The 15,654-nt window shown below is 40.5% G+C and overlaps 1 protein-coding gene and 1 non-coding gene across 4 annotated transcripts in view; one reads left to right on the top strand and one right to left on the bottom strand.

Moving 5' to 3' along the window:
* Positions 1-15,654, bottom strand: part of ACER3 (alkaline ceramidase 3) — a 221,207-nt gene that overhangs the window by 173,213 nt on the left and 32,340 nt on the right. Inside the window, exon 1 of one of the 3 annotated variants that reach the window (XM_067750444.1) lies at positions 7,337-7,551. The exons of 1 other annotated variant lie outside the window; for it this stretch is intronic. In XM_067750444.1, the coding sequence (XP_067606545.1) occupies positions 7,337-7,439 (103 nt within the window). In that variant the 5' untranslated portion in view covers positions 7,440-7,551. Of the gene's footprint in view, positions 1-7,336; positions 7,552-15,654 lie in introns of those variants that run through there. One more of the 3 variants, XM_067750443.1, reaches the window with a different exon arrangement.
* Positions 13,779-13,851, top strand: TRNAK-UUU (transfer RNA lysine (anticodon UUU)). The gene has a single exon. It is a non-coding gene; the product is annotated as a tRNA-Lys (tRNA).

Raw genomic sequence — 15,654 nt, 5'->3', positions numbered from 1 at the left:
CCAGGGAATTCACATGCACATTAAAATCTGAGCAGAACTACTATAAAGCACTCTACAGACCTTAGGTATCTTCACCATAAAAAAAAAAAGTTAATTAGGAGCTCTTGTTGTTCTGAGGAAGTCCTATGACCTGGTAACCCATTAACAATATGACATCAACGATATTTGACATCATCCTCCTCAGCTCTACTATTTCCCATACTGAGAAACTACTGAATGTGGATTCTGGTCTAGGTTTCACAACTAATTGGCAATATAATCTTGAGCAAATCATGTCAACTCTCAAGGTCCTTCTCCTTGCATGTAAAATGAGAAGGTTAGACCACTAGTTACCAACCTGAGGTCCCTGGATGCACTGGGGTCTGAAAAAGTAGTAACGGAGGGAGGCAAGATAGTATGAGAGTTAAGCGCATAGCTTTAGAATCAAATGGCCCTTGGGTCCCTTAGGCTCTGCCACTTAATAGTGTTGACCTAGGGCAAGTTACTTAAACGTCTTAAACTTTAAAAGAGTTCTTATAAGGATTATAATAAGGGTTCGTATAAGATAATATACACACAGAGCTTTGCACATAGTGTCCCATAATGTTAGCTTTTATTATTTCTATTGGCTATTTTCAGTATCTCAAAAATCATATTTATCTGAAATAAGGCTGCAATGAAATTATTATGCTCTTTTGCTTTGGACTAGAATTATATCAATATATTAAGGTAATACATTACCTTATCTCATATATCTCATATGGATCAATACAGTGTAGTAACAGTGACTAGATCTCCTCTAATTGATAGTCACATGTGCCTCTGATTATTTGAAATAGGGATAAAGTACATTAATAATTATAATTTAGAAATAATAAGTTACAATTTATATAAAAATAATAATAAATTCATGGAGCCCATGACAGAAAATAATAAAATGCTTCTTCCTAATGAAAAAGTTAAAATAGACACTATGTCACCATATGATCCAGAAATTCCACTTTTGGGTTGAAGAGATATTTGTACACCCATGTCACAGCCTCACTATTCACTACAGCCAAGAGGTGGAAGCAACCCATGTGTCCATCAATGGATGAATGGATAAGCAAATGTAGTGTATACATACAATGAAATATTATTCAGCCTTTGGAAAGAAGGACATTCTAACACATGCTACAAAATGCTACATAAGGACATTATGCTAAGTGAAATAAGCCAGTCACCAAAAACAAACAAACAAAAAAACCCACTGTTGATTCCACTTATATAAATTCATAGAGACAAAAAGCAGAAGACTGGTTGCCAGGGTCTGCGGGGGAGGAGGGAATACGGAGTTGTTAAATGGAAATGGAGTTTCAGTTTTACAAGATGAAAAGAGTTCTGGAGATTGGTTGCACAACAGTGTCAGTGTACTTAACACTACAGAACTGTACACTGAAAAATGGTTAAGATGGTAAATTTTATGTTATGTGTGTCTTTCCACAATGATTAATAAATAAATAAATACACAACCAACCAGCTAGCTAGCTGGTATGGCAGTTCTTCCAGCACTAACACTGTAAAGCCTTTATGCTTTAAGTTTTTTATAAGCACCCCTTCCTTGCATTCCAAAGCACCATATACATATGTCCATCATAGCACCCGGAACAATTTACTGGCAGTCTCTGACTGTATAAATTAAATCTAAACCCTTTGGTACACTAAATTTGACCCTTCATTTGGCCTTCATTCTTCAGTGGACTTACGGTGTTTCTGAGCTATGAGTCAGAGGCAGTGATGCTTGCTCATCAATAACCCTCAGGAAAAAGACTATCTTCCTTAAGGCGACAGGATGTCACTCCACCAGCCCACAGGACCCCATGGCCAAAAGAAGCCTGAAGCAAGCTCACTTCCTTGAGGCTACTATTCAGAGAAGATAGTGGGAAGGGGCCTGAAAAAACGAAAGGAAAAGCGTGCAAGGAGGTACAAGCAGCTAGATGCCTTGAGTGGCATATGTGTACGGCAGGGGCAGCTGATTAAAGCCTCTCTAGTCTTGTGCTGCACTGGCAATGAAAGACAGACTCCTTTACCCCATCTAAGCAAATCCCATCATAAAGGTGTAAAGACTGAGGGTTGCCCTGCTTCCCTTCTGCTCAATTCCTATGAATAGGATGGGGAGAGGGGCAGCAAACCTGTGAGAAGAGACGACACCTACCTAGCTTGAATCATCCTAGCCCAAGGACAAAAGGGAGATAGCTAGATGGTCCTACCAGAAGTTACCATCCATTCTCCCCATCCATGAAAGTCTTACTAGCCAGGTTACCCCCCTCAGACTGAAGTAGCTCCTATGAAACCCATAATTAGGATTTAAAAATATTTTTTAGCTTTCTGATTAATAAACCCTCCTTTATAATATATCAAATTTTAAACATTCTTCTTTCAAATACATTTTTAGGAATGCATTTCCCTTGAAAGTAGGAAATGCCTATTTGAACTTATCTGTTCATACCTCTACAGGCTTATTAGCTACCTTGAACAGAGAGACAGTCTTTGTATAGTTTTGTATTTTAAGTCAATGACAAAATAAGTTTTCAATAAATACTTGCTGAATAAATTAAACATTCTGAAAAAAAAATTTAACCGGGTAATTCTCCCTTGAGGCCATAATTAAAACACAGAATTCCCTTCTGCTTCCCTTTAGGAAATATTTCTTCCATAAAAACGACAGCACCTGAAATTCCACTTCCTGTTACAGTGTTTCTTAGTAGAAAGAGTTGTCAGACCTATATTTGAATACCATTTCTGCCACTTAATAGCTATATGACACTGAGCAAGTTAACTTCTCTAAGACTCAGTTCTCTCCCCTATAAAATGGGGATAACACCACCTACTTACTAGGAATGTTACTAGGATTAGAAATACACAAGCAGTCTTCACTTTGCAGAGCTCTAATATGCACAAATTTCAGTTACCACAGTTTCGTTAAACAATACCAATTCCCCGACAACACAATTCAAATTTCAGTTACCATAGTATATTAACTGTGAATAACTGAATACAGTACAAACTTCACTACTAGATCTTCAATCCACAAATGACTATGTAAATAATAGAAGCACATCACGATCGGTGACTAATCAAGTCACTTCTTTTAAAGTTTGTTGGTGGATTTGGCAAAATAAATTGCAAAGGAACAACAATTAGGCCGTTGGTGGACTCCTCATCAGTAACAGTAAAAGCCAGGATACAATGGAATAATATCTTCGAAGTGCTGACAGAAAAATATCTCTCTGCCTAAATTTCTAACTACAGATAAAAGACCAGGGCAAAGTCTGTTGGTGTTTAGTCACTGCACATCTGTTATTCAGTTCATGTACAGACGGCAAAGCATGTAGCTGAGTTGCCTCCTTGTCTCCTGGTGATGAATGTTATGTGACATGCTACAAAAATGGGTAATTGAAAGGTGGAACAGGCCAACAATGATGAAAGTGCAGCAAAGAAATAAAAAGTAATAGTGTTAAGGGGGTGGGGGAGGGATGGATTGGAAGTTTAGGATTAGTAGATGCAAACTATTATATAGAGAATGAATAAACAACAAGGTCCTACGGTACAGCACAGGGAACTATATTCAATATCCTGTGATAAACCATGATGAAAAAGAATATGAAAAAGAATGTATATATGTATAACCAAATCACTTTGCTTTACAGTAGAAATTAATACAACATTGTAAGTCAACTATACTTCAATAAAATAAAATTTTTTTTTAAAGTAATAGTGTTGGAAATAAAATCCCAATCAAACATAAACGGAGTTATAGAAGAAATAATTGACCATGACAATGTTGACGCTGTTGCCACTCAAGAGACTAGATATGCAGCCAGAGGAACTTAGTGAAGGCAAACTTACCGACACAAATGAAGAAAGTGATTGTGAGAAAAGGATGAAGATGGAACAGAAGTGAACCAGCAAAAACTCTGCATTAAAGGAACTCTCAGAAATATTTCACATTATTGAAAGTGCAAAGAATGAAATGTTGGAACCTGATCCAAAGTTAGAAAGGAGCATGACAATCCACCAAGGCATAGAAAAAAATACTCATCCCATATCATAGGTTATATGACAAGAAGGCAAGTACTACTCGAAGTACTCTAGATAAGTTCTTCTACAAAGAAATAACACATTTTAATTCTCAATGTTTTTAATGTTTTAAATTACAGTGTACTAAATAAATATTAGTTTTAACATTTTTTTCATTTCTCCATATATTTATGACTAACAATAAGAGGATTTACAATGTTTGACAAAAATGTGTAAAGGTCATGGAATACTCATAACTTTTCTCATTGATTATGAAGATTTCTTTGCCAGGTTTTAACTTGCATGGTCATTTGTATTGTCCCATACTACCATGCAAAGTACCTGTAACTTCTGGCACATCAAGGCACTTAGTATTTCACAACTGAAGAGAAACTGGCTACCTTTTCCCCTCATTCTTACAATCCACCCAAGCAAAAAAGGAATATGAGCTCATCTTGGATGACGTTAAGAAGACAGCGTTTCAGGTTTTTCAGTGACTGAGAACTGTTGCCATCTTTACATGCAACTCCCCAAACTTGTCCTTAGATTACCCAAAACACACACACCCCAATGCTGAAAGATAGGCTTCCTGAATAGTTATTCAATTTGTCATCTGTGATAGTATATTAGTCATGCTTGTCTTCATCCCCTGCAGGCAGGGGCAAAACAATGAATGTGTGATAGAAGTAATATGGTATAGCAGCTTTAGAGTCAGACCTCAACTTGAATACTACCTCTACCCCACTTTTTGCAACCTTAGATAAATTATTTGTTAGAGTTTCAATTTCCTAATCTGTGAAATAAGGATAATAATGCCTTCTTTTTGGAATTATGGTAAATATCGAAAAAGATAAGATATATGAAGTGCTTAGCAAAGTGTGGTACATAGTAAGCACTTAGATATAGCTATTATCACCATTATTATTATTATGAATATTTCTATCATTATTGTAAATATTATAATGATGATAAAGTTGAATTTGTTTTAAACACATTATTAATCAGCCTATTTTTCAAAGATCAAGTCTCTTACTCAAAGATATGATAGACACACACCACTTGCTGGCTGAGAAGGTTGACCTCAACCTCCTCCAGATCATTTTCTCCCAAGGTACAAGTGCAAAGGGCTGCCAACACTCACTCATCCTGTTCTTGCAACCCCTGATTCCTATGTCAAAACCCTCCCTGCCGGCTGCTCAGAGTTTCCTCTTCTGAGGTCGTTAAGAACTAAAGCCATTTCCCATTTCTCAGAGCTATCTGTCAGAACAGTAGTATCTTGCTGTCTCATAACTCACATGACTTAACTGTCAGTTTTCTCTTGACTCTAATCTCAGTTTTCTCTTTTGATTCTAATCCTTCATTCTAAACTAAGAGTCATTATTACCTATATTGACCCATAAAGCTGCAAAGGACCTAAAGGCCAACTAAAGCCAACCCCTTTTCTCTACCAAACAATTAATTCACCCTAAAATATCCATGTGAGTTAGTTGAGCAAGGTCTGTTTGAACACTTTCAGTGACAGCAAGCCCTCTACCTCTCAAATCAACCCATTCAACGATTATAACTTTAAAATTTTCCCTACATTGAAGCAAAATCTCTCCCCTTACAGGCAGTTTCCACCCATAGGCTCTAATTCCACATCCTAGAGAAATACAGAAAGCTTAACTGCTCTATATCACAGCCCATTCAACATTTTAAGAGCCCTGAGTTTCATTCACTCTTCCACATTACAAATTTCTAGTTCAGAAAGCACAATTTTAAGTCCCTTCTCTCGTGGTCCTCCTCTGGACCATGTATGGGTTTGCCAACGTGATCTAACAGCAAACTGATAAAGCACTTCCTTTGCCAACATTTGAGCTGCCAAGTAATTATACTACGAATGTACCCCTTTGCCCATATGCATCCATTATCATATAAAAATTATTAATTTAAGCTAGTAGTTCAGGAAAAGTAACTCTCAGCCTAAATCGCAGTTTAAAGGGAATAGTACTGAAAGTCTTAAAAACTACCAAAAGAGTTCTCTTTTTTTTTTAATCCTAGCCAATTACTGGGAATGCAATAAAGTAGGATCAGCTGGCATGAAAGTCTTGCCTCTTTCCTACAAAGCCAAACACCTGCCTGGGACAAAGACCCAACAATGGGAAGGTTAGCTAAAAAAGAGTTTTGCTTCATGTCCTGAGAAAGTTGAGCCAATTAAAAGAAGGCAGTAATAGTGAGTCAAAAAATATCCTCTGTACCTTGCCAGAAGCAGGTACCTGAAGAAGGATCAAATGCTGTGCTCTCAAAACTTGACCACAGTAAACTACAGAAAAAGAAGTGGCAGATTTTTCCTGTTCCTAGCCTGGAAGGAACAATCATCTGGGGAAATACACACACACACACACACAGCACCCAAGGGGCCAGTCAGGGGCAGCAGCTGGAGGAGGATTCTTCCCCAAGTCCTCAGAAGGTGTAATCAGTGCAAGTAGCGTCCTCAGAAGAACCTTAACCTTCGTCAGGTAGTCGGAGAGGAGGCAGAGTGGAGTAGGGACTTGATCCCTTGTGCTCTTAGGAACCTGGCACGAGCCGGAAGGTACAGACTAGATGCTGCCTTCTACTCCTGGTGCAAGGAGACAGCTGAATGATCGTACTCAGAAAGGAGGTGATAGCTGGTACCCGAAGATACCCTGGGTGGGACTGGGCTGGGGGGTAAGGGTTGGGGGTCGGTATCTGAGAGCGGGAAAACCGTTCCCTAGAGGTGACCGAAGGAGGACTCACAGGAACAGAGAACGAGGAAGGGAAAGACCGCGTTTTCACGTATTTGGGGGAAGACTGAGCTAGGACCTGTTCCCTTCTCCTGTGCCCTTGCGATGAAGGTGGTGGCAGCAACAGTAGAAGCAGGTGTCCCGGGCCCTCATTCAAATTAGCCGAGTCCCCCACTGTCCCAAGCTCTACTCGGGCTGCCCCTACTTGCCCCTCAGGCAGCGAAATCCCCATTCCCAACCCTGCCCCTCAGGCTTCCCCTAAGGTCCAGCAGGGGCTCTCCACATCTCTTCCGCCCCCCAACCTCGAGGCCCCCCTCAACCCGTCCAGACCGGCCCTCCTCGCCCGCCACACTGGATTCCCCTAGCTGCTGCCTTCCTCCGCAGCATTCCCGTTCCTGTCCCCTGGCCCGGTCTCCCCACGCCACCTCCCCCGGCCAGGCCCCGTGCCTCCCCCGGCGGCCAGGTCCACCCTCTCCCTTCCTCACGCGGCGTCTCCCCTTCAGACCGGCGCCCTCCCTCCCTCGCTCCCGCCTCAGGCCGGCACCCGCACTCACAGAACTCGGCGATGTACCAGGTCACGGTGTAGTTCTCCTCGCACCAGTCCAGCGTGGAGGTCGTGGGGCCCCAGTAGCCCTCGCGGTCTCCGGCCGGAGCCATAGCGTGCGTCGCCGCCGCCGCCCAGGCGCTCCGCTCGTTGCGCTTGGTTCCGCGGATTCCCAGGCCGGCTCTGGCCCTGCTGGCGCGCTAACCTCGCGCTCCACCCGCTCTCCCTCCCCGAGGGGCGGGGCCCAGTGCCGTCAGAGACCCGCCCGGCCGGAGACCCCGCCCACCGCGGCCGGCGCAGGGCCCAGCCGGAGGGCGCCGGGACTGCCCTGCCCCCTCCTTCCCAGGGAAGGGGTGTGAGCTGGGCCACCGGCCCCGCCTCGACACGCCCTTGACTGTGGGTTGGGCGTTCCTGACATCCCCGAGGCTGTTTTCTATCTGGATGCTTGAGCTTCAGTGTGTGTGCGGCGGGGGGGGGGGGGGGGGGGCGGGGTTGATTTTACTGCGGCGGGGGTGGGATGAAGTCTTCAATCAAGCCCTGGCTTGATGAAACCAGTGCAGAGAGGCACCACAGTGTCTTTCTTCGGCCGCAGGCCTGAAAAGGAGCTCAGAAACCGAATACTCCCAGCCCCACTGGGGACTCCCAGAAAATAATAATTTTCTGATAAAGGTATAAATGTCACCTGGGAACAAAGGGAAAGGGCAACAAACCCCGGACCGAGCAAAAAGAATGGGGGGGGGGGGCTTTGGGATCCTAAAAAGCAGTGCAGCCAGAGCACTAAAGCAGAGTTTACCTGCTTCCGTTTGGGCTTCCAAGCTCGGAAGTTTCTACCTTCTAGCAATCTATAATTGTGTCCTACTCTTAAGGCAACCAACAGCCTCCCCTACTACCAGCCTCAAAACCCTAATACTTCACAGAGCTGCTGGAAGGACCTTTTTAAAACACAAATACAACCGCCCCCTGCCCCTTGTGTTCAGTTACACCAAACTCTTCCCCAGCTCAGAATGTTTAGGGTCCACTCCCATCTTCCTGCCTTTGCTCCTGCAGTTCAGCTGGGACTGCCTGCCTTCCTCTCTTCTCCATTTAGCTAATTTCCACTGGTCCTTTAGAATCCAACTTCCTGAAACCCTCCCTGACTCTCACCCCCAAGAGCTCCCTTGACCTTTGTTCACATCCTCCAGTGATAGATACATCCTGATCTGAAAGTTTGATTTCCCTTCTTTGTGGTCCTAACACCCAGAACTCCGCCTGACCAAGCAGTTTGAAATGAAGAGTATAGTTAAGGATGACACAACTGCTATTTTCTAAAGAAATAAGTCAATTATGGTGTAATTGAAGGTAAAAAAAAAAACAAGGAGAGATGAGGCACCCACACAGCCTCTCTACAAAGTGACCCTACCGGATGACAGAAGCAGAACCTTTACTTGCAGGGTGCAAATCCTAGGAATAGAGGCTGTGTTTTAATAGAAATAGTGGGATATCGAAATTTTTCTTTTGAACAGCAGACATTGAGCTTCTGCTATGTACCCTGCCTTTGGCTGAGTGCTAGGAAAACATGGAGGTCAACAGTAAAGATTCAAGATGGCAGTCTCCGGAGAGATTAATAAAATTGAGGTGTGGGAAAACTTCTATTTCTAGTCATTTTTTATCTTGTCCTCTAAAATTTCTGTCTCGTGTATTCTTAATATATTAATCATAAGTGTATATAATTTATAAATGAATAAATATACATATATTTGTATACTCATAATGAATATGCAGAAATACATACTAAAAGTGATTTGCTGATGAGAGTGCAATAAAAACTGTAGAGACCACAACTGTAGACTGTGATAATACTTGCTAGGAATAAAGCAAAAATTAAGGTTTTGCGGGAGCCCTTATGTGGAAAGAACCCCTAACTCAGCCAAATGACTCAAAGCAGGGGATGAGGTCTTGGCTAAATTAATACCTTGTCACATCAACAGTTACAGGGAGGTGGGACCTACCATGACCAGGAAAAATTTAGAGGAGGAAAATTAATTTTTCTCACAAAGGCAAAAGGTGCACTGCAGTAGTATCACTCAGAAAACACAAATGTATTTCATAGGTCCTTCAGCAATGTCTGTCCTCCTTTCTCTCTTTTCTAAAAAACTACCCCCCCCCCCAGTATAAATGCAATGCATGGAAATGTAAGGAACCCAGAACAGCCAAAGCTATCTCGAAAAAGAACAAAATTGGAGGACTTACACTTCCCGATTTCAACACTTACTACAAACCTACACTAATCAAGACAGTATAGTACTGGCATAAGGATAAACATGTAGATCAATGGAATAGAATTGAGACTCGAGAAATAAAAACTGTACATTTATGGTGAGTTGATTCTCAACAAGGATGCCAAGGGAACGAATAGTCTTTTCAACAACTGGTGCTGTGACAACTGGATATCAATATGCAAAAGAATTAAATTAGCTTCCTGCCATAATAAACAAATTTTAACTCAAAATGGATCATAGACTTACATGTACGAGCTAAAACTATAAACTCTTAGAAGTTTATATAAAAGTAAATCTATTGTGTAACCTAGGGTTAGACAATAGTTTCTTTTATAAAATACCAAAAACACAGGTGACAAAAGAAAAAGTAGATGAACTGGACTTCAACAAAATTTAAAACTTTTGATACAAATGATACCAAAAATAGGAGAAAACATTTGCAAATCATATATCTGATAAGAGACATATTCTGAATATATAAAGAACTCCTATGACTCAAAAAAAGAAAAATAACCCAAAAAAATGGGGAAAGCAACTGAATAGACATTTCCCCAAGCAAGATATACAAGTGGCCTATAATAACATGAAAAGATGTTCATATTTGCCATAATAGAAATGCAAATCGAAACCACAATCAGAGACGTGGATGGACCTAGAGACTGTCATACAGAGTGAAGTAAGTCAGAAAGAGAAAAACAAATATTGTATATTAACGCATATATGTGAAATCTAGAAAAATGGTACAGGTGGACCGGTTTACAAGGCAGAAATAGAGACACAGATGTAGAGAACAAACGTATGGACACCAAGGGGGGAAAGTGGGGGGGGGGATGAATTGGGAGATTGGGATTGACATATGTACACTAATATGTATAAAATAGACAACTAATAAGAACCTGCTGTATAAAAAATAATTAAAATTCAAAAAAATAACCCACCATCAGATGCTACTTCACACACACTAAGATGGCTATAATCAAAAAGACAAACAATATGGGACTTCCCTCGTGGTCCAGTGGCTAAGGCTCTGCACTCCCAATGCAGGGGCCCCCGGTTTGATCCCTGGTCAGGGAACTAGATCCCACATGCCGCAACTAAGAGTTCACATGCCACAACTAAAGTTCCCACATGCCGCAAGTAAAGATTCCCCATGCCGCAATGAAGATCCTGCGTGCTGCAACTAAGACCAGGTGCAGCCAAATAAATAAATAAATAAACAAACTAACAATTGTTAACAAAGATATGGAGAAATTAGAACACTCATACATTGATAGTATGTAAAATGATGCAGCCACTTTGAAAAACAGTACCTTAAAATGCTAAGTGGAGTTACCATATGACCTAACAATTCTACTTTTAGGTATACATATATATATATAAAATTCTACTTCAAAAGACTTGAAACATATGTCCACAAAAAATTGTACAAGGATGTTCATAGCAGCATTACTCTCAATAGCCAAAGAGTGGAAACAAAGCAAATTCCATCAACTGATAAATGAATTAATAAAATGTGGAATATCCATACAATGGAATATTATTTGGCAATAAAAAGAAATGAAATACTGATACATGTTACAATGTGGATGAGCCTAGAAAACTATGCTGCATCAAAGAAGTCAAACACTAAAGGGTACATATTGTATGATTTTGTTTATACAAAACATCCAGAGCAGGCAAATCTATAGAATAGAAAATAAATCAGTTGTTGGCTGAGAGAGGGAATAGGAATGCAGAGTGGCTGCTAGTGGGCACACACTGGTTTCTTCGGGGATGATGAAAGTGTTCTAAGATTAGTTTGTGGTAATGGTTGCACAACTCTGTAAATACGCAACAACAAAAAAAATGAATTGTATACTTTTTTTTAATTAATTAATTTTTATTTTTGGCTGTTTTGGGTCTTTGTTGCTGTGCATGGGCTTTCTCTAGTTGCGGTCTTGGTGCGGGGGCTTCTCATTGTGGTTGCTTCTCTCGTTGCGGAGCACGGGCTCTAGGCGTGCAAGCTTCAGTAGTTGTGGCACGTGGGCTCAGTAGTTGTGGCTCATGGGCTCAGTAGTTGTGGCTCACGGGCTTAGTTGCTCCATGGCATGTGCAATCATCCGGGACCAGGGCTCAAACCCATGTCCCCTGCATTGGCAGGCGGATTCTTAACCACTGTGCCACCAGGGAAGTCTGAATTGTGTACTTTAAATTGTACACTAAATGTTCTAAATAGTGGAACTGTGTGGTATGTGAGTTATGTCTTAATAAAGCTTTCTTTAAAATACATTCTCATGTTGGAAAAATTAGAAAATATCCAAAAAAGTGTAAAAAATAAAGGAAATCACCTATAATCTCACCAACTAGCAATAACCATTGTCAACCTTTAGGTATATTTTCTTCAAGCATTTTATCTATGGATTCTTTTTCACATGATAGAGCTAATAATGCCTTAGTACAGCATATTTTTTCATAAACATTTCTCATGCTATTAAAAAAATCCTTGTAAATGTATTAATAGTTATATTCAATTTTATAGATAAACCACCATTTACTTAATTATTAAATATCCATGTTACTACTCTCTTACTTCTAGGTTTTTAGGTTATTTCCAAAGCCTATATTTATTTTTCAACTAACAAATGAGAACCCGAATTTGAAAGCTTTGAACCAGATTCCTACTGGAAACCCTTTCTACTAGTTCCCAAAACAACTAAAGAAATCCCAGCTGTAATCCATTTTTTCCACATGAGATACATTGCGCCATAACTTCATAACTGCAAAGGAAAATTTGAATCCACCAAGACTGCGTGTGTAGGCTCACCACAGATTAAACGACCTTATGATCTACAAGTTACCTCTTGGCCTCTCTAACAGTGAGGCACAGTCATGGCAGCCTATCAACAATTCCTAGCCCCCGTTCATAGGGGATATTAGAGCATCACCCAAACACAATAGACTGCAACCTGGGGACAGAGCCCCAAGCCTCTCTGGGAAGAGTCTTCTGACAGCCAGCCTGGGTTGGGGCCTCTCTATGTTCCTGCAGCCCTTGGGTTTCCTTCCACCATAGCCCTTCTCACCCCTCACAGTAGTCTGTTTAGGAGTTGGTCTCCAGCCCCTGTCGCATTCTACCTCCGTATCTCCCTCCAGTCCCTCACTTAGGCCTGACACAGAATTGGTGCTCAGGGAATAGTCATAGAACAATAATAATAATAAGGTAACATTTATTAAACATTTAACCATGGGCCAGGCCCTGTTCTGAGTCCTTTATTTACATTAACTTAGTTAAATCTTACAACAACCCTATGAGGTATTTAGATACTGTTCTTTTCCCCATTCCATAGTTAGGGACACTAAAGTACAAGGAGGTTGAGTAACTTGCCTGAATATACATGACTAGTTGGCAGCAGAGCCAGGATTTGAATTTAGGCATTCTAGCTTCAGAGCATGGGTGCGTAACAGCTATGTTAAGAAAAATTGCTAATGAATTTGTAAAATATTGAGAATGAAGCCTAACTCTGAGAATTTTATAGGGATATGGAGGGCACACATGAAGGTAAGCTCCACGAGTACAGGCACCATGTAACACCACTGTAATCCCCAACATACAGCTTGATACAGATTAAGTCCTCAGTGAATATGTGGTGAATGAATGACATAAAAAGACAAGGATGGAAAAGGTACAAGAGAAGAAGAATTTTTAAAGTGTTACTACATTTGTTATTTACTTTCTGTTTAATATAACAAGCAATACACATTCATTATGAAAAAATTAACAATATAGATAAGGGCAAGTTTTATTATGAAATACATGATATATAAAATAATATATCACTTATATATAAAGTATCAAGAATAATAATGAAGTGAATCTTGATATAGCCACCACCCAGCTTAAGGGATAGAACTTGATTCCTTAAGCCCTTGTGTGTCCTTCTCCAATCTCATCACTTTCCTCCTTCCAGAAGCAACCACCTTCCTGAATTTTGTTTTTATCATTCCTTTACTTTTCTATATACTTTTATCACATGAATGTATCCCTGAGCATAAATTTTGTATGTTTTTGAATTTTATAAAAGTGGACTCATATAATAAATATTCTTCCGAGATTTGCTTTTTTAAGCTCCACATTATTCTTTTAAGAGTCATCCATGTTATGCCATAAATCTGTAGTTTCTTCATTTTTAGTCTTTTATAATAAGTCTTCTGGGGAATTCCCTGGTGGTCCAGTGGTTAGGACACTGTGCTTTTACTGCTGTGGGCCAGGGTTCGATCCCTGGTCGGGGAATTAAGATCCCGCAAGCAGTGTGGCCAAAAAGAAAAAAAATTTTAATTAAAAATAAAAAAAGTCTTCTCTCGTATGACAGCCACAGTGGATTTATCCATTTTCCTGAGATGGATATAAGTTGTTTCCCATTTTCGCTGTTATAACCAATTCTACCCTGAACCTTCATTTTTACAAATCTGATAGACGTGTGCAAATTTTAACATGTTACCTGTGAATGGAAGTGTCTTTGCATCTTCAAATTTATTAGATAACACCAAATAGTTTTCTAAAGTGGTTGTACCAATTTACATTTCTACAATAAAATTATGTTTCATAATATAAAATGTATTTATACAAATAAAAATATAATCCACAATTAAAAAAATGTATATATAAAGAATCACTTGAAATTTCATCACTTGGTAGTAACCACTGATAATACTGATATTTTGGTATATAACTGGTCAAACATTTTTCTGTGTGTGTGTATGTTTTTTTGTTTGTTTTGCGGTACGCGGGCCTCTCACTGTTGTGGCCTCTCCCGTTGCAGAGCACAGGCTCCGGACACGCAGGCTCAGTGGCCATGGCTCACGGGCCCAGCCGCTCCGCGGCATGTGGGATCCTCCTGGACCGGGGCACGAACCCGTGTCCCCTGCATCGGCAGGTGGACTCTCAACCACTGCGCCACCAGGGGAGCCCATGTGTGTATGTTTCCTTAAGCCATAGACATGTATTGTTTTGTTAAAATAGAATAAAATAATACAGATCATTTTGGAGCTTCCCGTTGTCACTTACAGTACATGATAAGCATTAAAGAATAAATGTTTTATGCACCTGTCGATGCTTTTGTTTCCAGAAACATCATTAGTGTGATCATCACTCCCAATCCCAAACTTTGAGACTTAACTGCCACTTCTATGGCTGGACCCCAAGCCCCACTATTCAGGCAGAGTTAATGCTTCCCTCCCCTTGCTCTCTAGGTCCCTGTGCATTTCCCACACTTGGCTTCACTGCCTGCTGACTAGTTCGTACCCACAAGGCAGCTATGAGTTCCTGGAGAGAAAGGAGCTCCTATATTCAATTTATGTTCCCAGTGCCCAGAACTGGGTCTAGCATGTGAGCAAATCTGAAGATATTTTTCAGATTAAGTGACAAATCCACTTTTATGAAGCAACCTGAATAGCATTAAGGGTATTGGCTTTGGAAAGTGGCAAACATGACCTTGTATCCCAAACTCACCTCTTAATAAGCTGTAATTTAACCTCTCTAAGGTTTCCCCATCTATAAAATGGCGAAGCAGTAGTACCCACTTCATGTTTAGATTAAATTCAAAAAATAATTGCTAAATACAGTACCTGGAAATGGAATGAGATCAGTACATCTCAGGGTATTGTGGTATTATTACTCTGAAGGGAGGAGAAAGCGTCCTTGGTGAAGCACAGGGAATCATACTGTCCACTAGGCACAGGGAAGATACTGGGGAACATTTGGGCCTGATCTTCCCATAAGACTTCTTTCTAAACTAAGATGAAACTTGGATTACAGAAAACAAAAAGCCAATTTCACATTCCTTGAGGTAGCTAAACTTCCTTGGCCCCTAGTCTCCCTGTTATTTCCTCTCACAGTCTGTCCCCCACTCCCATACTCTAGCCACAGCCATCTGCTGCCAGTGTCTCTGGCACTATTCTAGACAATAGAAGAGGACAAAATAGACACATTTCAAGCATAGAAATGAGGTGTAACAAACAATTATAATAGTTAACACTTATGTAATGTTTACTCTGTTCCTGACCCTGTTCTGAGTACTTTTCAACATTACCTTCT

The sequence above is a fragment of the Pseudorca crassidens genome, chromosome 9 (genome assembly GCF_039906515.1).
Source record: "Pseudorca crassidens isolate mPseCra1 chromosome 9, mPseCra1.hap1, whole genome shotgun sequence".
NCBI classification, from domain to species: domain Eukaryota; kingdom Metazoa; phylum Chordata; class Mammalia; order Artiodactyla; family Delphinidae; genus Pseudorca; species Pseudorca crassidens.
This window is presented reverse-complemented; position numbering and strand designations above follow the sequence as displayed.